Source organism: Coregonus lavaretus, assembly GCF_964263955.1.
Source record: "Coregonus lavaretus genome assembly, chromosome: 16".
In the NCBI taxonomy this organism is placed as follows: domain Eukaryota; kingdom Metazoa; phylum Chordata; class Actinopteri; order Salmoniformes; family Salmonidae; genus Coregonus; species Coregonus lavaretus.
In genome coordinates this window covers 11,880,341-11,901,205 of record NC_140003.1, presented here as the reverse complement: position 1 = coordinate 11,901,205, position 20,865 = coordinate 11,880,341, and the positions used below count along the sequence as shown (strand labels likewise).

At 45.0% G+C, this 20,865-nt stretch overlaps 1 protein-coding gene across 4 annotated transcripts in view; it reads left to right on the top strand.

Annotated features, from left to right (window-relative positions):
- The window catches only part of LOC311143301 (kalirin-like), a gene marked incomplete at its 5' end in the record, with an annotated part of 253,356 nt that overhangs the window by 163,523 nt on the left and 68,968 nt on the right, over positions 1 to 20,865 (top strand). For all 4 annotated transcript variants that reach the window (XM_084179130.1, XM_084179131.1, XM_084179129.1 and 1 more), the window contains 10 exons: positions 3,612 to 3,830; positions 4,187 to 4,336; positions 9,530 to 9,644; positions 11,670 to 11,785; positions 12,021 to 12,143; positions 12,591 to 12,773; positions 13,412 to 13,533; positions 14,033 to 14,099; positions 14,397 to 14,506; positions 14,832 to 14,901. In XM_084179130.1, the coding sequence (XP_084035256.1) occupies positions 3,612 to 3,830; positions 4,187 to 4,336; positions 9,530 to 9,644; positions 11,670 to 11,785; positions 12,021 to 12,143; positions 12,591 to 12,773; positions 13,412 to 13,533; positions 14,033 to 14,099; positions 14,397 to 14,506; positions 14,832 to 14,901 (1,275 nt within the window). The remainder of the gene's footprint in view (positions 1 to 3,611; positions 3,831 to 4,186; positions 4,337 to 9,529; positions 9,645 to 11,669; positions 11,786 to 12,020; positions 12,144 to 12,590; positions 12,774 to 13,411; positions 13,534 to 14,032; positions 14,100 to 14,396; positions 14,507 to 14,831; positions 14,902 to 20,865) is intronic.

Below are 20,865 nucleotides of genomic sequence, written 5' to 3'. Positions count from 1 at the left end.
AGGTAACTGCATTGACAGAGCGTTTTAGATGAACCAGTGACTGTTATGTGATATATACTCCTATAAGATTGATGCTTTATGAAAGGTTTATGGCTCTTGGTCCTATCCTTTCATGAGGAGTCAGCATTTCCCTGGCCCTCCATTAGCTGTGGACCAGAAACTTGGGATGCATCCCAAATGGCACCCTATTCCCTATAAAGTCCACTACTTTTGACCAGAGCCCTATGAGCCCTGGTCAAAAGTAGTGCACTATAAAGGGAATAGAGAGCCATTTGGGACGCAGACCTGCTTTACATTATAGTTTAGGAAGGCTTTTAGAGTTAGGTAATGGGACTCATGCAGAATTGAAATTCCATATTCTGTTTTTTGTATTTGATTATACATCAATTGTAATGTTTTTGATTAAGTAGTAACTTGTGTAAGTGCAGAAATGTTAAATTACTCTTGACGGCTTTATTTCCTTTTCTCCTGTATTAGCTTTCTCTGGTGGATTTATAGTTGTAAATCAGGCCTGGATCTGGCAAGAAAAGCACACCATGGTAGTTTGCCTCTATGGGTTTAATTCTGTAAGATTGAAATGCATTTCTGTTCAATTCTGATTTTTTTTTTCCTTTGTGATGTAGCTCAGCCTAGCCAAGCAAAAAAACAAAAGCCATTTGACACTGTTACAACTTAATATTTACTTTCTAGAGGACAACATACACTGAGTGTACAAAACATTAGGAACACCTGCTCTTTCCATGACATAGACCAGGGCTGCCCAACCCTCTTCCTGGAGATCTAGCGTCCTGTGGGTTTTCAGTCCAACCCTAATTTAACACACCTGATTCTAATTATTAGCTGCTCAACAAGACCTTAACTAGCTGAATCAGATATGCTAAATTAGGGTTAGACTGAAAACCTACAGGACAGTAGAAGAGGGTTGGGCAACCCTGACAGACTGACCAGGTCTTATTGATGTCACCTGCTAAATCCACTTTAATTAGTGTAGATGAAGGGGAGGAGACAGATTAAAGAAGGATTTTTAAGCCTTGAGACAATTGAGTCATGGATTGTGTGTGCCATTCAGAGGGTGAATGGGCAAGACAAAAGATTGAAGTGCCTTTGAACGGGGTATGGTAGTAGGTGCCAGGCCCACTGGTTTGAGTGTGTCAAGAACTGCGACACTGCTGGGTTTTTCACGCTCAACAGTTTCCCATGTGTATCAAGAATGGTCCACCACCCAAAGGACATCCAGCCAACTTGACTCAACTGTGGGAAGCATTGGAGTCAACATGGGCCAGCATCCCTGTGGAACACTTTCGACACCTTGTAGAGTCCATGCTCTGACGAATTGAGGCTGTTCTGAGGGCAAAAGGGGGTGCAACTCAATATTAGGAAGGTGTTCCTAATATTTTGTACACTCAGTATATATGAGATGAGGAAAAAGAGAGAAGAAGTCTGCAGACTAGGGTACTGTGCACTACTATTGACCAGGGCCGTGGTCAAAAGTAGTGCCCTTCATAGGGAATAGGGTGCCATTTGGGATGTAGACATGGAGAGGCCATTTGGAAAGATAATTGCATTTATTCTTAGTGGGACAGTATCTTTAGACAGCTCCAGATAAGTAGCTAATGAAATGTCCCTTATCTTTAAGCCTCTCACATTTTTGCATCTTCTTTTAATAAAACGAAACATCAACTTTAAATCATCTTTTATTGGAAGGTTTTAATCACACAGGCAATGACGTCCAAAGGAAACCCGGGCTCCCAAAATGCCGTGCAAGCACCAGACTAGACTGGACTACAGTCAATGGCATATATAAAGTCTTTAGAAAACAAGGGTTAACACACACATTACCATACTGTTCTCGCTTATGGTTCAGCCCCAAAAACAACATTGTAGAAAACCCATTTAAACATAAGAATATACACTGCTCAAAAAAATAAAGGGAACACTTAAACAACACAATGTAACTCCAAGTCAATCACACTTCTGTGAAATCAAACTGTCCACTTAGGAAGCAACACTGGTTGACAATACATTTCACATGCTGTTGTGCAAATGGAATAGACAACAGGTGGAAATTATAGACAATTAGCAAGACACCCCCAATAAAGGACTGGTTTTGCAGGTGGTGACCACAGACCACTTCTCAGTTCCTATGCTTCCTGGCTAATGTTTTGGTCACTTTTGAATGCTGGCGGTGCTTTCACTCTAGTGGTAGCATGAGACGGAGTCGACAACCCACACAAGTGGCTCAGGTAGTCCAGCTCATCCAGGATGGCACATCAATGCGAGCTGTGGCAAGAAGGTTTGCTGTGTCTGTCAGCGTAGTGTCCAGAGCATGGAGGCGCTACCAGGAGACAGGCCAGTACATCAGGAGACGTGGAGGAGGCCGTAGGAGGGCAACAACCCAGCAGCAGGACTGCTACCTCCGCCTTTGTGCAAGGAGGAGCAGGAGGAGCACTGCCAGAGCCCTGCAAAATGACCTCCAGCAGGCCACAAATGTGCATGTGTCTGCTCAAACGGTCAGAAACAGACTCCATGAGGGTGGTATGAGGGCCCGACGTCCACAGGTGGGGGTTGTGCTTACAGCCCAACACCGTGCAGGACGTTTGGCATTTGCCAGAGAACACCAAGATTGGCAAATTCGCCACTGGTGCCCTGTGTTCTTCACAGATGAAAGCAGGTTCACACTGAGCACATGTGACAGACGTGACAGAGTCTGGAGACGCCGTGGAGAACGTTCTGCTGCCTGCAACATCCTCCAGCATGACCGGTTTGGCGGTGGGTCAGTCATGGTGTGGGGTGGCATTTCTTTGGGGGGCCGCACAGCCCTCCATGTGCTCGCCAGAGGTAGCCTGACTGCCATTAGGTACCGAGATGAGATCCTCAGACCCCTTGTGAGACCATATGCTGGTGCGGTTGGCCCTGGGTTCCTCCTAATGCAAGACAATGCTAGACCTCATGTGGCTGGAGTGTGTCAGCAGTTCCTGCAAGAGGAAGGCATTGATGCTATGGACTGGCCCGCCCGTTCCCCAGACCTGAATCCAATTGAGCACATCTGGGACATCATGTCTCGCTCCATCCACCAACGTCACGTTGCACCACAGACTGTCCAGGAGTTGGCGGATGCTTTAGTCCAGGTCTGGGAGGAGATCCCTCAGGAGACCATCCGCCACCTCATCAAGAGCATGCCCAGGCGTTGTAGGGAGGTCATACAGGCACGTGGAGGCCACACACACTACTGAGCCTCATTTTGACTTGTTTTAAGGACATTACATCAAAGTTGGATCAGCCTGTAGTGTGGTTTTCCACTTTAATTTTGAGGGTGACTCCAAATCCAGACCTCCATGGGTTGATACATTTGATTTCCATTGATCATTTTTGTGTGATTTTGTTGTCAGCACATTCAACTATGTAAAGAGGAGAGGATCTAGGATGTGTTATTTTAGTGTTCCCTTTATTTTTTTGAGCAGTGTATAAAGTCTTGGCACATGTACAGTTTGTAAAAAACGTCATATTTACACTGTTAGAATTAACACATCATCATGTATCATTGACCCGTCACTTACCCTGACCCTTACCCTAAACAACCTCTCTCTCTCTCTCTCTGTGTGTCCCCTCAGTCCCTGTTCCATGCCAATTCCCTCCAGAAGACCCACCAGAGTGCCCTGCAGGTGCAGCAGAAGGCTGAGGTCATGCTCCAGGCGGGCCATTTTGACCCGGACGGCATACGGGCCTGCGCCGAGAAGGTGGCCATGCACTGGCAGCAGCTCATGCTCAAGATGGAGGATCGTCTCAAGCTGGTCAACGCTTCTGTGGCCTTCTACAAGACCTCAGAGCAGGTGTGTGTGTGTCAACACCACCCCCGCACAGCGCTCCCTGAATCACTCAACAACCACCTCAAGCATTTCCCATCCATTAAGACAAATGGTGGTGTTGGCCTGGAGGGCCTAAAGCCTTGAGACACATTCTCTCTCCATTGCATCATCCTGTCCCTATGTCCTCAATAAACAAGATATATGAATTCCCACTCCTTAAATTTTTTTTTTGAAAAAAGACAAAGGATGGTGTGGTTTTGTGTTTGGTTAAACTCAAAGACAGAAAAGGTTGCTTATCGGTAGTATGTCCGGTTCTGTGATGGCACCTCGAAATTGTGTCCGACCTAGCATGAAGACTGAGACCCCTGTGCCCTCCTCAGGTGTGCAGTGTGCTGGAGAGTCTGGAGCAGGAGTACAGGAGGGATGAGGACTGGTGTGGTGGACATGACAAGCTTGGAGCCATGGCCGAGACGGACCATGTCATCCCCCTCATCAGCAAACACCTGGAGCAGAAGGAAGCCTTCCTCAAGGTACAGCAGAGCAACATGGTTGTGTCTCAAATGGTGCCCTATTCCCTGTGCCTCCTTTGTCTGCGGCGGTACATCATGATCGTCTGCAAATAAAATAATAAACCAAGACAGACAATTAGCTAGTATACAGTACAGATAAACATGTAGCTAGCTAGCAATCCCATTTAGCTACAAGCTTAGCAAACAAACAGATGAACGTAGCTAGCTAGCTAACTAGTTAGTAGGCGCACTAGCTGGGTCATGACTCAAGATCAAGAACCGTCGCCGCCCCGCTTTGTTCCTTTTCCCCAAACGCGGCAAATGCATAACGGCATAATGACCCAGCTAGCTAGCTAGAATCAAAATGGGAAAAACTCCAGGGAAAATTCAGTGGTATCACTAACTATGTAAGGACGACATAAATAAAAAGCATACTTGTAACTAGCTAATGTTACAGAATATATAGCTAGAGCAACATTAACTAGCTAATACATTAGCTAGCTAATGGCGGGCCAGCTAGCTAGAAAGGCTTTTAAAACAGCTCTTTCAAAAGTAACTAGCTAGTGTTGCTAAAATTTCATTCCTCTCCCTTCTCCTTTTTTTATTGTCTTCTTCTTCCGTCTTCTGTGTCTCTCTGCTCTGCTCTATCCTTTAATTTTCGGAATACCAAATGTACAGAATGAGAAGCAGACAAGATCGTCATTGCTGTGTTTGTATTTACCTCCAACAAAGATTTTCTATTGACAAGATAGTTGAATGACCGCTCTAACAATGGAAATACATGTACTCAAAGATGGGACAATTCTAGCCAATGAGAGGGCAGATATGCGTGTGAACAACAGGCACAACTCCAATATAAAGTATATATTTATATACACTACCGGTCAAAAGTTTTAGAACACCTACTCATTCAAGGGTTTTTCTTTATTTTTTACTATTTTCTACATTGTAGAATAATAGTGAAGACATCAAAACTATGAAATAACCCATATGGAATCGTGTAGTAACCAAAAAAGTGTTAAACAAATCAATATATATTTTATATTTGAGATTCTTCAAATAGCCACCTTTTGCCTTGATGACAGCTTTGCACACTCTTGGCATTCTCTCAACCAGCTTCACCTGGAATGCTTTTCCAACAGTCTTGAAGGAGTTCCCACATATGCTGAGCACTTGTTGGCTGCTTTTCCTTCACTGTGCGGTCCGACTCATCCCAAACCATCTCAATTGGGTTGAGGTCGGGGATTGTGGAGGCCAGGTCATTTGATACAGCACTCCATCACTCTCCTTCTTGGTAAAATAGCCCTTACACAGCCTGGAGGTGTGTTGGGTCATTGTCCTGTTGAAAAACAAATAATAGTCCCACTAAGCCCAAACCATGCTGGTTAAGTGTGCCTTGAATTCTAAATCAATCACAGACAGTGTCATCAGCAAAGCACTCCTACACCATAACACCTCCTCCTCCATGCTTTACGGTGGGAACTACACATGCGGATATCATCCATTCACCCACACCGCGTCTCACAAAGACACGGCGGTTGGAACCAAAAATCTCCAATTTGGACTCCACCGGTCTAATGTCCATTGCTCGTGTTTCTTGGCCCAAGCAAGTCTCTTCTTATTATTGGTGTGTCACACCCTGGCTCTGGGACTCTATATGTTGAGCCAGGGTGTGTTCATTCTATGTGTTCTGTTTCTTTGTTTGGGTGTTCTAGGTTGTCTGTTTCTATGTCTGCCTGTGTGACTCCCAATCAGAGGCAACGAGTGTCAGCTGTCGGCTGGTTGTCTCTGATTGGGAGCCATATTTAATCTGTAGGTTTTCCCTTGGGTGTTGTGGGTTTTTGTTCCGTGTCGGTATTTGTTTACCGTGGACTTCACGAGTCGTGTTTTGTTTTTGTATACTTTAACTATTAAAGTCATGTTTGTTTCACACGCTGCGCCTTGGTCTACTCACTCCTACGACGATCGTGACAGAAAAACCCACCGTAAAAGGACCAAGCAGCGTGTCCAGGAGCAGGCAGACTGGACATGGGAGGAAGCGCCAGGAAAGGAGATGGAGAGGCTGGCGATGGCCCAGGTGGGCAAAGTGTGGTCCTGGGAGGACATGCTCGGGGGCAAGGGACCTTGGGGTAGGATTAAGGCCCTGGCGAGAGAGGAGCAGCGGCGTCAGCAGTGCCATCGTCGGACGGACGAGAGGCACCCCCAATAATTTTTTAGGGGGGGGCACACGGCATGGGCGACTGGGCAGCAGGAGGCTGCCACAGGGCGAAATGGGAGACGAGGAGAGAAGGCCACCGGGTTACGGGAGCCATTGGCGAGAGGAGGGAAGGAAGTTGTAGAGGCACGGCGAGAGGTACTGAGGTGTATTGCCAGTCCGGTCCGGCCCGTTCCTGATCCCCGTTTAAGGCCAGTGGTGTGTGTTCCCAGTACGGTCCGGCCTGTTCCTGCTCCACGCACCAAGCCTACGGTGTGCGTCGCCAGCCCAGTCCGGCCTGTCCCTGCTCCACGCACCAAGCCTACGGTGTGCGTCGCCAGCCCAGTCCGGCCTGTCCCTGCTCCACGCACCAAGCCTACGGTGTGCGTCGCCAGCCCAGTCCGGCCTGTTCCTGCTCCACGCACCAAGCCTACGGTGTGCGTCGCCAGCCCTGCCCGGCCTGTTCCTGCTCCACGCACCAAGCCTACGGTGTGCGTCGTCAGCCCAGCCCGGCCTGTCCCTGCTCCACGCACCAAGCCTACGGGGTGCGTCGCCAGCCCGGCCCGGCCTGTCCCTGCTCCTCGCACCAAGTCTACGGTGCGCGTCGCCAGCCCGGTACGGCCTGTTCCTGCCACTCGCACCAAGTCTACGGTGCGCGTCGCCAGCCCGGCCCGGCTCGTTCCTGCCACTCGCACCAAGCCAGGGGTGCGAGTCGTCAGTCCGGCACAACCCGTGCCTGGGTCATCGGTGCCAGATCAGGTACCGCTTTATTGCTCCCCAACGGAGCTGAAGCTAGCCGCTCCTGCTACGTCCAGGTCAGCTCCAGCCAGCGGAGCCAGACTGGACCAGGGGCGCTATGGGGGGTTCATTGGAGGGTGGTGGTCAAGGCCGGAGGCAGAACCGCCGCCGAGGAGGTATGCCCGCCCAGCCCTCCCCTGTTTTGCTTTAGTTGAGGCGCGGTCGCAGTCCGCGCCTTTAGGGGGGGGTACTGTCACACCCTGGCTCTGGGACTCTATATGTTGAGCCAGGGTGTGTTCATTCTATGTGTTCTGTTTCTTTGTTTGGGTGTTCTAGGTTGTCTGTTTCTATGTCTGCCTGTGTGACTCCCAATCAGAGGCAACGAGTGTCAGCTGTCGGCTGGTTGTCTCTGATTGGGAGCCATATTTAATCTGTAGGTTTTCCCTTGGGTGTTGTGGGTTTTTGTTCCGTGTCGGTATTGGTTTACCGTGGACTTCACGAGTCGTGTTTTGTTTTTGTATATTTTAACTATTAAAGTCATGTTTGTTTCACACGCTGCGCCTTGGTCTACTCACTCCTACGACGATCGTGACATGGTGTCCTTTAGTAGTGGTTTCTTTGCAGTAATTCGACCATGAAGGCCTGATTCACACAGTCTCCTCTGATCAGATGATGTTGAGATGTGTTTGTTACTTGAACTCTGTGAAGCATTTATCTGGGCTGCAATTTCTGAGGCTGGTAATTCTAATGAACTTATCCTCTGCAGCTTATTTGAGCTGTTCTTGCCATAATATGGACTTGGTCTTTTACCAAATAGGGCTATCTTCTGTAAAGCGCCCCCCGCCCCCCCCCCCCCCCCCTTAACTTGTCACAACACAACTGATTGGCGCAAACACATTAAGAAGGAAAGAAATTCCACAAATGTACTAAGAAGGCACACCTGTTAATTGAAATGCATTCCAGGTGACTATCTCATGAAGCTGGTTGAGAGAATGCGAAGATTGTGCAAAGCTGTCATCAAGGCAAAGGGTGGCTATTTGAAGAATCTCAAATATAAAATATATTTTGATTTGTTTAACACTTTTTTTGGTTACTACATGATTCCATATGTGTTATTTCATTGTTTTGATGTCTTCACTATTATTCTACAATGTAGAAAATAGTAAAAAATAAAGAAAAACCCTTGAATGAGTAGGTGTTCTAAAACTTTTGACCGTAAGTGTATATATTTTTTAAGTGGATGAAATAACATGTGCGTCCACTTATATCAGTGCATTCGTAACAACCTAACCATTAAGAAATGTATGTTCAATCAAATAAGCCTCACGTAGCAAATTAACAGTTTGTTGACCAAATTCGACATTCTCTCGTTGACCTACATACAAAAATTCCTCACTTCGTGGTCTTATTTTCGTGGACAGATTTTCATCCTCTCTGCCTCCAACCAGAATTATGTCGACTTATATTTTCTTCACCCTTTTGAAGCGTTTCTGACGTCGTCAATAGTTTGCTCCTTCCTGGGGGTGGGTGAAGTTACCCCTGGACGCTAATCTTGGGTCAGTTATGCATTTCCCCCACAAATGGTTAAGAGTGTGATTGGGGGAGGGAATTCTGATCCTAGATTTGTACCTAGGTAAAGCAGGAAGAGCAGGAAGTTTCCAATAGGTACAGATCAGCTTCCCCATATAGGAGAAATGCAAAGCTGACCCAAGAATAGCTAGGGGCTACTTCACCCTACTCCCCCGGCTCCTAAGAATCACCCAGGTTGATGAAAACAAACCTCCCAAAACTGACACCAGTGCTGCATGGAATAACACCACTAGGGCACTACTTTTGATCTACTTTTTATAAGGGCCCATAGGGCTCTGGACAAAAGTAGTGCACTATAGGGAATAGGGTGCCATTTGGGACAAAGGACATGTTCTGTTGATCATTAATTTGCTGCATATTCACAGACCCTGAACTGGGGCTATTCTGTCTGTCTGATTCTCTTCAGTAGAACACATCTGTATTCTGAAACAAGTAACTGTTTGGTTTCATTTTGATTTTCCCATTACAGAGCTGAAATACATGTCCACCTCTTGCAGGACATGATGTGAATGCCAGTTTACTTGTTGTCAACCAAAAACAAATAACCATGTTGACAGTGATGTATCTATGGTGTCTTAAGATATTACACATGCAATATCTTAACCTCAGTTTCAATGTATTTTGGATGGTAGTTGTGTATACGTCGTCCATAGCGATGATCCTGTTCGACAATGTCCCTACTTGTGCCCCAGGCTTGCACGTTGGCCAGGAGAAATGCTGAGGTATTCCTGAAGTATATCCACAGGAACAACGTGGGTATACCTGGTGCATCAGGCCACGCCAGAGGACCCGAGCAGCAGGTTAAAGGTCAGTCACAACAGCCCTATTGGACTAGCATGGTGTGTGTCCCAAATGGCACCCTATTCCCTATATAGTAGCCAATAAAAATTATATTTAATTTGTGGAGTGCATTTCCCACGCTCACTGCAAGCCTACTTTTGACCAGCGCTGGAATAATATCAATGGAATAATCGGTGCCATTTGGGACGCCTTATATTGACTACTGAGCACGAGTCCTTATACAGTGCCTTGCAAAAGTTTTCATACCCCTTGCCGTTTTTCCTATTTTGTTGCATTACAACCTGTAATTTAAATGGATTTTTATTTGGATGTCATGTAATGGACATACACAAAATAGTTCAAATTGGTGAAGTGAAATGAAAAAAATAACTTGTTTCAAAAAATTATAAAAAATTAATAACGGAAAAGTGGTGCGTGCATATGTATTCACCCCCTTTGCTATGAAGCCCCTAAATAAGATCTGGTGCAACCAATTACCTTCAGAAGTCACATAATTAGTAAAGTCCACCTATGTGCAATCTAAGTGTCACATGATCTCAGTGTATATATACACCTATTCTGAAAGGCCCCAGAGTCTGCAACACCACCAAGCGAGCGGCACCATGAAGACCAAGGAGCTCTCCAAACAGGTCAGGGACAAAGTTGTGGAGAAGTACCGATCAGGGTTGGGTTCTAAAAAAAATATCAGAAACTTTGAACATCCCACGGAGCATCATTAAATCCATTATTAAAAAATTGAAAGAATATGGCACCACAACAAACCTGCCAAGAGAAGGCCGCCCACCAAAACTCACGGACCAGGCAAGGAGGGCATTAATCAGAGAGGCAACAAAGACACCAAAGATAACCCTGAAGGAGCTACAAAGCTCCACAGCGGAGATTGGAGTATCTGTCCATAGGACCACTTTAAGCCATACACTCCACAGAGCTGGGCTTTACGGAAGAGTGGCCAGAAAAAAGCCATTGCTTAATGAAAAAAATTAAGCAAACACGTTTGGTGTTCGCCAAAAGGCATGTGGGAGACTCCCCAAACATGTGGAAGAAGGTACTCTGGTCAGATGAGACTAAAATTGAGCTTTTTGGCCATCAAGGAAAACGCTATGTCTGGTGCAAACCCAACACCTCTCATCACCCCAAGAACACCATCCCCACAGTGAAGCATGGTGGTGGCAGCATCATGCTGTGGGGATGTTTTCATCGACAGGGACTGGGAAACTGGTCAGAATTGAAGGAATGATGGACAGCGCTAAATACAGGGAAATTCTTGAGGGAAACCTGTTTCAGTCTTCCAGAGATTTGAGACTGGGACAGAGGTTCACCTTCCAGCAGGACAATGACCCTAAGCATACTGCTAAAGCAACACTCGAGTGGTTTAAAGGGAAACATTTAAATGTCTTGGAATGGCCTAGTCAAAGCCCAGACCTCAATCCAATTGAGAATCTGTGGTATGACTTAAAGATTGCTGTACACCAGCGGAACCCATCCAACTTGAAGGACCTGGAGCAGTTTTGCCTTGAAGAATGGGCAAAAATCCCAGTGGCTAGATGTGCCAAGCTTATAGAGACATACCCCAAGAGACTTCCAGCTGTAATTGCTGCAGAAGGTGGCTCTACAAAGTATTGACTTTGGGGGGGTGAATAGTTATACACGCTCAAGTTGTCAGTTTTTTTGTCTTATTTCTTGTTTGTTTCACAAGAAAAAATATTTTGCATCTTCAAAATGGTAGGCATGTTGTGTAAATCAAATGATACAAACCCCACAAAACTCAATTTTAATTCCAGGTTGTAAGGCAACAAAATAGGAAAAATGCCAAGGGGGGTGAATACTTTCGCAAGCCACTGTACCTTCCTGTTACTAACTCTTTTAATGCTCCTCTTCTTTAGGAAATGTACATATTTATTTTCACGTTCAGTTGAACTTACTAAAGTTTATTATGTTTGTATATGGACTAGTGTGGGTTGTGTTTGAAACCACTGTGTTGACAATATGCTAACTTCTTTCTGTGCTCCATGGTCTCCCTCTCCTCTCTAGCCATCCTCAGTGAGCTGCTCCAGAGGGAGAACCGGGTTCTGCACTTTTGGACCATGAAGAAACGACGCCTGGACCAGTGCCAGCAGTATGTCGTGTTCGAACGCAGTGCCAAACAGGTGAGCTCTCCTGAACGCAGCCCAAGCACTCCGAGTGCTGTGTTTATACTGCATGTCCATAACATCTGGCCCTGGACTAGACCCAGCCAGGGATACGTGGGAGTTTTGTTTGTTTTCGATGGCCAGCACAGCCACCGATGAAAGATAGAGGACATGCAGAGAGGGACAGAGGAATATGGAAAGAGGGAGCTCTTCACTTCTCTTCACTCCCCCCCTGTCCTGTATCTCTCTGCAGGCCTTAGACTGGATCCAGGAAACAGGAGAGTATTACCTCTCCACTCACACCTGCCCTGGAGAGAGCTGCGAGAGGAGTCATGAACTGCTGAAGGAGTACGAGGAATTCCGAGTGTCCGCCAAGGTATGGAGCTGGAGCTGGGAAGCAGATCTAGTCTGTGTCCCAAATGTTACCTTACTCCCTATGTAGTGCACTACTTTTGGAATAGCGTGCCATTTGGGACGCAGCGCTAGAGCTACTGTTCGGAGTCTGCTCGGACTCCCTCACTTACTGCTGACCCTATACCTGCATATGATATTAGCCAAACATTTCCACTGCAGCCTGCCTTGTGTCTGCCTGTCTACAGCCCAATGAGATCATTAGCTATCAGTGGTTCAGGCAGCAAGCGAGTGTTAGAGATCTCTCTTGAGGGATGTCTGCACTCTCTCAAGCGTCAGCCTAGACATTGAGGCTGCAGATGATTGAAACACTCACACACACACATGCACACACGTATAATAATACACACACACATATGGAAACTCACGCACACACACTTAGACACATCATCTCTCTGTGTGCTTCCTACAGCAAACCAAGGAGAAGGTGAAGCTCCTCATTCAGCTGGCCGACAGCTTTGTGGAAAAGGGCCATGTTCACGTCACTGAGCTGAAGAAGTGGGTCACCACGGTGGACAAGCGCTACCGAGACTTCTCCCTCCGGATGGGGAAGTACCGCTCCAGCCTGGAGAAATCACTAGGCATCAGCTCCGAGGTAAGGCCCCCTGGAGGGCCCCTATGGGGCTAAGGACTAACCCCACCTGCTGTGAACACTCATTCATCAACACAACACCAATCCCTGGCCACTAATTAGGCTTAGTCTTTCTATCGCTAATGAGTGTGTTTTCAAAGGACGTATGGAATGAAACAAATGTTGTAAAACATGATAGTCCTCATTTGTGCTCCCTTGAATGTATAGTCCTTCACCTGCTGCTGTTGTCATAGCTCCCCTAGTGGTCACCTACCCTGTAGCAAGGTGTGTGTGATTGTCTTACAAAGGGAAGACTTCCACCGAGCTAATTACAGTAGCTAGTATCTCTACAGCCTTGGGGCAAAGAAAACCAGGGGCAAGACCTAACACATCTCAGTTTGAAGCCCTGTCCTCATCTCGACACACAGGCATCAATTCCTCCTCTACTTGAAAGAGAGTCTGTTCGAAAAGTCTATTTCATGTGTAAGTGCTGAGTCATCATGGACCGTGTTGAAGGGTTGCATCCCAAATGGCACCCTATTCCCTATGTAGTGCACTACTTTTGACCAGGGCCCTTAGGGCTCTGGTATAAAGTAGTGCACTACATAGGGAAGAGGGTGCCATTTGGGACGTGTGCTGAGCGCTCCCTCTGTATCTGATAGGATAATAAGGACTTGGAGCTGGACATCATCCCAGCCAGCCTGACTGATCCTGGGGAGGTGAAGCTCCGCGACCCCAACCACGAGGTCAACGAGGAGAAAAGGAAGTCAGCCAGGAAGAAAGAGTGAGTACACACTACAGACACTACAGAGGAATAGGGATAAATCGCTGGAGGAAGCAAGTGTTGCACAGTCGTGAAGTCTATGGTAGTAATATGGCTTTTCATAAAGGTGTGTAGGCCTATGTTTAACATTCCATGATGTGGTTTGATCACCTATTCCTCCACTCACTTTCTCTGCTGTATCCCTCTCTTATGAACAGTATATACAAGTTTAAAATACCTTTTTCTAAAATATATTTACTAAATAACAAAACACAATTCATGGTGCAGTTCATGTGATATGGCTAGATATAGTCATTGGTAGTCTTGGAATGTGGCTTTGTGAAGAGACTATGGGTTTGTCCCAAATGGCACCCTATTCCCTTTATAGTGCACTACTTTTGAACAGAACCCTATGGGCCCTGGTCAAAAGTAGTGCACTATATAGGGAATAGGGAGTCGTTTGAAACTCCGACTATGTCATTGCTGGTTGCTGATGTATTGCATGTGTGTATTTATCCAGGTTCATAATGGCTGAACTCCTTCAGACTGAGAAGGCCTATGTCAGGGACTTGCATGAATGTTTAGAGGTAAGCTTTTCCCCCTTCCAGTTTCGCTTGGCAATGAGACTTTCTTCATTTGAGGGATCTTTTGGAATTGGTATGTACTCAAATAGTGCATTCAACTAAGTTTAGTAGGAAAAAACAAACACATATCACAGTTATTGCCTGTAGACCCTTCGAAAAAGCTGCTATCAGAAGAATCAGTGCCAGGAAGAAAAAACAAGTGCAGGTGTGAGTCCAAGAAAGAGAAGTCGATTTTTTTTGTGAGGATTGGTTGTAGGACATGATAGCATGTGTAGTTTCCTGTGTCCTCCTCCTGTCTAGACGTACCTGTGGGAGTTGACAAGTGGGGTGGAGGAGATTCCGCCTGGCATCGTCAACAAGGAGCACATCATCTTCGGCAACATCCAGGAGATTTATGATTTCCATAACAGGTAGGGATCTCTTTCAAATTGAGATGCGTCCCAAATGGCACCCTATGTCCTATATAGTACACTACCTTTGACCAAGGAAGGGCTCTGGTCAAAGGTAGTGCACTATATAGGGAACAGGGTGTAATCTGTGACACATCCTTAATTTGAAAGAGATTCCAACTAGTTATATTAGTTGATGTTGTTGTTCTGTTTCAGGTGCACATTATTGCATGAGACCAATTCAAATCAGTTCTATTTCATGCGATTTTGGTTGAGGAAATACTTGTTCTATGATAACCAGTGAGTATTCTCATTGTTAACCCTGTCTTTGCTGTTTTAATTGCAGCATTTTCCTCAAAGAGCTAGTGAACTATGAGCAGCTACCGGAAGATGTGGGCCATTGTTTTGTCACATGGGTAAGACTCATCCTGTTTTCACTCAATGGGTCATGTTCATTAGAGCACACAATTGAAATGTTTTGCAACGGGAAACCGTAAATGAGTATTTCTTATTGGTCACACCCAGGTAGTCCCTCCCTGCTTCAGTCCGTTTTGTTCCGTTTGGTGCCTAGTGAATACGACCATGGTGTTAGTCTTTTACTTACAACGCCCACAGGGTACTTCTGACTTTTGGCTTCATGATTGATAATTACATATGAATGTTGTTTACCTTCTTGCAATTAGTTTATACAACATCTGTAATCAATCAAACAAATGTACAGTATTTTATAAAGCCCTTTTTTTCCATAAACCATAGGCAGGCATGCAGTAGCATGAAAACCTCTTCCTAAAATGATTGCATTAAGCATTGGCAGTGAACATTGCATACTGTAGTGGTATATATGGAAAAAATATGAGCCTTTCTATTAATAAAGGAGCCAACGTGTGACATCAGGGTCAAAATGTCAAAATGGTTTGATATTCATTTAAATGTGATTTTCTTGCAGCTTCACATGTGTAGTTACAGGAATAAAAGTCTAAATAGGCACAATGAGACCATAACACCACCTAGAAACAACAAAACATCTACATGTCATTCAAAATGTCACATGAAACCTGGACACCAGGGGTTGGAACTGAAATCATTTTCTGAACAGAACCATTCAAATAAAGTTCTGAACCGGTTCGGACCCAAAAAAAAGTAACAGTTTATATCGTTCCTTTCTGTTCCTTTTTAAACCTCTAAAATATATATATATTTTACATTTAGCTCGACGTTAAATTACTTCACCAATCAGTGCGGATAGAGCAGCTTGCTATGGAGCGGGCAAGGTATTTACATGCATTGGATAGATCAGTGTAGGGCGCGAGATGCTACAGAAATTTTGAAGGTGGAGAGAGAGCGAAAGAGGGTGGAGGAAGAGGCTTGGCTTGAAGCGCTGCGCATCTTATTGTCATGACATGCATTATCTTAATTAGGTCCACAGAATAATACCTACTGAGGAGCGGGTTCTATAAAGGAACTTTGAACTTCAGAGAGTTGGCTTAACGTTGGACCAGCTAGCTAACAAGCTTGTGTGTGCAGAGCGGCACCAGAATTAAAATAAAAACACTTCTTACCTTTTTATAGTTAATAAATCCAATGTGAAACGTGATAACTATAGTATCCTTAATAACCTCTTAAGCTGACAGTCCCCGAAATCGTATATGTTTACATTAATTATTTTATTGATTTCCCACCGTTTTATACGTCAGAAGACAGCCATCCAGACCTTCCTAGGACCATGTAAACATTCTCTGTATAATTAACTTGTATTGCAACTTTACATCAAAGGGGTAGTCTGCTCGACTGCTTCACGGCACAGACATGGCAAAGCAATCGCTGAATTTGTCTCAAGCAGGCGGTTCAAAATACATAACTTTCATAGCTCTACGATAAAGAATGTGACCTACACACTTCCTTAAACCTAAAATAACTAAAGAAGTAATTTTGTGTGGCAGTCAAACATTTGTTTTATGTCAAATTGACAGCTGTGCCATATCAATTGCAAAATAGTTGGGAAGAGATTTTCGATGTACAGATTCCATGGCACATGGTTTATGAACTGATACACAAAATGACGCCGGATTCAAACAACTTTTCTATTTAAATTATTATACAAAATTCTTGCAACCAATAGAATGTTATATGCATTCAGAAAGTATTCAGACACCTTGACTATTTCCACATTTTGTTATGTTACAGCCTTATTCTAAAATGGATTCAATTGTTTTTGTTCCTCATCAATCTACACACAATACCAAATAATGTACATGCCTCCCGAGTGGCGTAGTGGTCTAAGCGTCACTACAGACCCAGGTTCGATCCCAGGCTGTGTCGCAGCCGGTGACAATTGTCCAGGTTAGGGGAGGGTTTGGCCCGCCGGGATGTCTTTGTCCCATCGCGCTCTAGCGACTCCTTGTGGAGGGCCGGGCGCATGCACGTTGACTTCGGTCGCCAGTTGTACAGTGTTTCCTCCGACACATTGGTGCGGCTGGCTTCCGGGTCAAGAAGCAGTGCTGCTTGGCAGGGTTGTGTTTTGGAGGACGCATGGCTCTCGATTTGCCTCTCCCGAGTCCGTATGGGAGTTGCAGTAATGGCAAGCTAAAAGTATTCAGACCCTTTACTCAGTACTTTATTGAAGCACCTTTGGCATCAATTACAGCCTTGAGTCTTCTTGGGTATGACGCTACAAGCTTGGCACACCTGTGTTTGGGGAGTTTCTCCCATTCTTCTCTGCAGATTCTCTCAAGCTCTGTCAGGTTGGATGAGGAGCGTCGCTGCACAGCTATTTTCAGGTCTCTCCAGAGATGTTTGATCGGGTTCAAGTCCGGGCTCTGGTTGGGCCACTCAAGGACATTAAGAGACTTGTCCCAAAGCCACTCCTGCTTTGTCTTGGCTGTGTGCTTAGGGTTGTTGTCCTGTTGGAAGGTGAACCTTCGCCCCACTCTGAGGTCCTGAGCACTCTGGAGCAGGTTTTCACCAAGGATCTCTCTGTACTTTGCTCCGTTCATCTTTCCCTCGATCCTGACTCGTCTCCCAGTCCCTGCCGCTGTAAAACATCCCCACAGCATGATGCCACTACCACCATGCTTCACTGTAGGGATGGTGCCAGGTTTCCTCCAGACGTTATGCTTGGCATTCAGGCCAAAGAGTTCAATCTTGGTTTCATCAGACCAGAGTATCTTGTTTCTCATGGTCAGAGTCCTTTAGGTGCCTTTTGGCAAACTCCAAGCGGGCTGTCATGTGCCTTTCACTGAGGAGTGGCTTCCCTCTGGCCACCCTACCATAAAGGCCTGATTGGTGGACTTCGGCAGAGATGGTTGTCCTTCTGGAAGGTTCTCCCATCTCCACAGAGGAACTCTGGAGCTCTGTCAGAGTGACCATTGGGTTCTTGGTCACCTCCCTGACCAAGGTCCTTCTTCCCCAATTGCTCAATTTGGCTGGGCAGACAGCTCTAGGAAGAGTCTTGGTGGTTCCAGACTTCTTCCATTTAAGAATGATGGAGGCCACTGTGTTCTTGTGGACCTTCAATGCTGCATAAATGTTTTGATACCCTTCCCCAGCTCTGTGCCTCGACACAATCCTGTCTCGGAGCTCTACGGACAATTCCTTCACCTCATGGCATGGTTTTTGCTCTGACATGCACTGTCAACTGTGGGACCTTATATAGACAGGTGTGTGCCTTTCCAAATCATGTCCAATCAATTGAATTTACCACAGGTGGACTCCAATCAAGCTGTAGAAACATCTCAAGGATGATCAATGGAAACAGGATGCACCTAAGCTCAATTTCGAGTCTCGTAGCAAAGGGTCTGAATTTTGATTTGTTTAACACTTTTTTGGTTACTACATGATTCCATATGTGTCATTTCATAGTTTTGATGTCTTCACTGTTATTCTACAATGTAGAAAATAAAGAAAATGATTAGGTGTGTTCAAACCTTTGACTTGTACTGTGTGTGTGTGTGTGTGTACATTTGCAAAAATGTCTAAAAATCTGTTTTTGCTTCGTCATTATGGGGTATTGTGTGTAGATTGATGAGGGGAAAAAAGTATTTAATCCATTTTAGAATAAGGCTGTAACGTAATGAAAGGTTGTTGGTTTGAATCCCTGAGCCGACTAGGTGAAAATCTGTTGATGTGCCCTTGAGCAAGGCACTTAACCCTAATTGCTTCTGTAAGTCGCTCTGGATAAGAGTGTCTGCTAAATGACTAAAATGTATAATGTGTGTGTGTCTGACTGACTGACTGACTGACTACCATAATACCCGTGGCCTCTTTGTGGCACCTGACCACAAGACTGTAGGACCTGCCTTGTTGATAGTGTTGTTAAAAAGGCAGAGTAGCGCTTTATTATGGACAGACTTCTCCCCATCTTAGCTATTGTTGTATCAACATGTTTTGACCATGACAGTTTACAATCCAGGGTTACTCCAAGCAGTTTAGTCACCTCAACTTGCTCAATTTCTACATTATTTATTACAAGATTTAGTTGAGGTTTAGGTTTTAGTGAATGATTTGTCCCAAATGCAATGCTTTTAGTTTTTGAAATATTTAGGACTAACGTATTCCTTGTCACCCATTCTGAAACTAACTGCAGCTCTTTGTTAAGTGTTGCAGTGATTTCACTCGCTGTAGTAGCTGACATGCATAGTGTTGAGTCATTCGCATACATAGACACACTGACTTTACTCAAGGCCAGTGGCATGTCATTAGTAAAGATTGAAACAAGTAAGGGGCCTATACAGCTGCCCTGATTCTATCTGGATTATGTTGGAGGCTTCCATTAAAGAACACCCTCTGTGTTCTGTTAGACAGGTAACTCTTCATCCACAATATAGCATGGGGTGTAAAGCCATAACATATACATTTTTCCATCAGCAGACTATGATCGATAATGTCAAAAGCCGCACTGAAGTCTAACAAAACAGCTCCCACAATCTTTTTATTATCAATTTCTCTCAGCCAATCATCAGTCATTTGTGTAAGTGCCGTGCTTGTTGAATGTCCTTCCCTATAAGCGTGCTGAAAATCTGTTGTCAATTTGTTTACAGTAAAATAGCATTGTATCTGGTCAAACACCGTTTTTTCTACAAGTTTACTAAGTGTTGGTAACAGGCTGATTGGTCAGCTATTTGGTCCAGGTGGTGACATGGTGAGAGCTCCATCTTACCCTCTGATAGGCTTGGTGGAATGGTGTGAGTATTGCTTACACCTGTCCAATCCTCTCAGATCTCCACAAGTGTTTAGAGGTAGGGGCTATCTAGGGGTTGTTTCTGAACAGGACAACACAACCCTTCGCGTTTGAGGTGGACCTTCAGCACGACATTTGAGGTATTGATTTCCATTGCTGGACCCAGGTTAACGTTTATTGTCATGAGTCTTGTCCTGGAGGCAGAACTGAGCAATTTCCCCTTAGATAGGCCAGCTGCAAAGTCAAAAATTGGCTATATTGTAAGAATTCATGATAACAAAAATGTGCTTTTTGGTCTTAATTTAAATGTAGGGTTAGGCATTAAGGTTAGTAGTGGTTAAGGTTAGGGTTAAAGTTAGGTTTAAAATCAGATTTTAGGACTTTGTGGCTGTGCCAGCTAGTGTCTACTCTGCAGAGCTGCCTCCAAAACAAGATTCATGACGAAAAATGCTAACCTGCTTGTTGGACACACGGATTTGCACAGGTGTAAGCTGGACACACCAACGGCACCCTATCAGGCTGATCAGGCAGTTCTGGTAGCTGAAGAACTTGTCTACTATTCACACCCTTGCTTCATTCCAGCTAGTTAGATGTGCAACCACTAACTAACTATAGCTATGGGCATATCTCTAGTCTATTCATATATACTGTTGTTTTGGCTGTATGGCATCATTGAATAAGATTACCAATGGTTAGCTAGGGCATATCAGCCAGCTAACAATTTACAGTAACAGCAGTTCATTAAAAAGTAAATAAACACTACATCTTATGCAGAAAGAAATCTCACCTTATCTTGGCACTGTGCACATATGGACAGCTATTAATCAATTAATTAATAGATCATAGATTCATAGAATGGAGTTAAAAGGGTGAAGTCCTACTTTGAAAGAACAGGAAGTGTTGGCTGTGCACTTGACCTGTCACGATCGTTGACTGAAGACACGGACCAAGGCGCAGCGTGATAAGCGTACATTTTATTTGTACTGAACACGAACCAAAACAACAAACCAAACGATACGTGAAGTCCTAGGTTAACACAAAACAAACTCTACGGAACAAGATCCCACAACCTAACTGGTGCCAACAGGCTGCCTAAGTATGGTCCCCAATCAGAGACAACGAGCTACAGCTGTCTCTGATTGGGAACCACCCTGGCCAATATAGATCAACACGATCTAGAACAAAAACATAGAAAACTAAACAT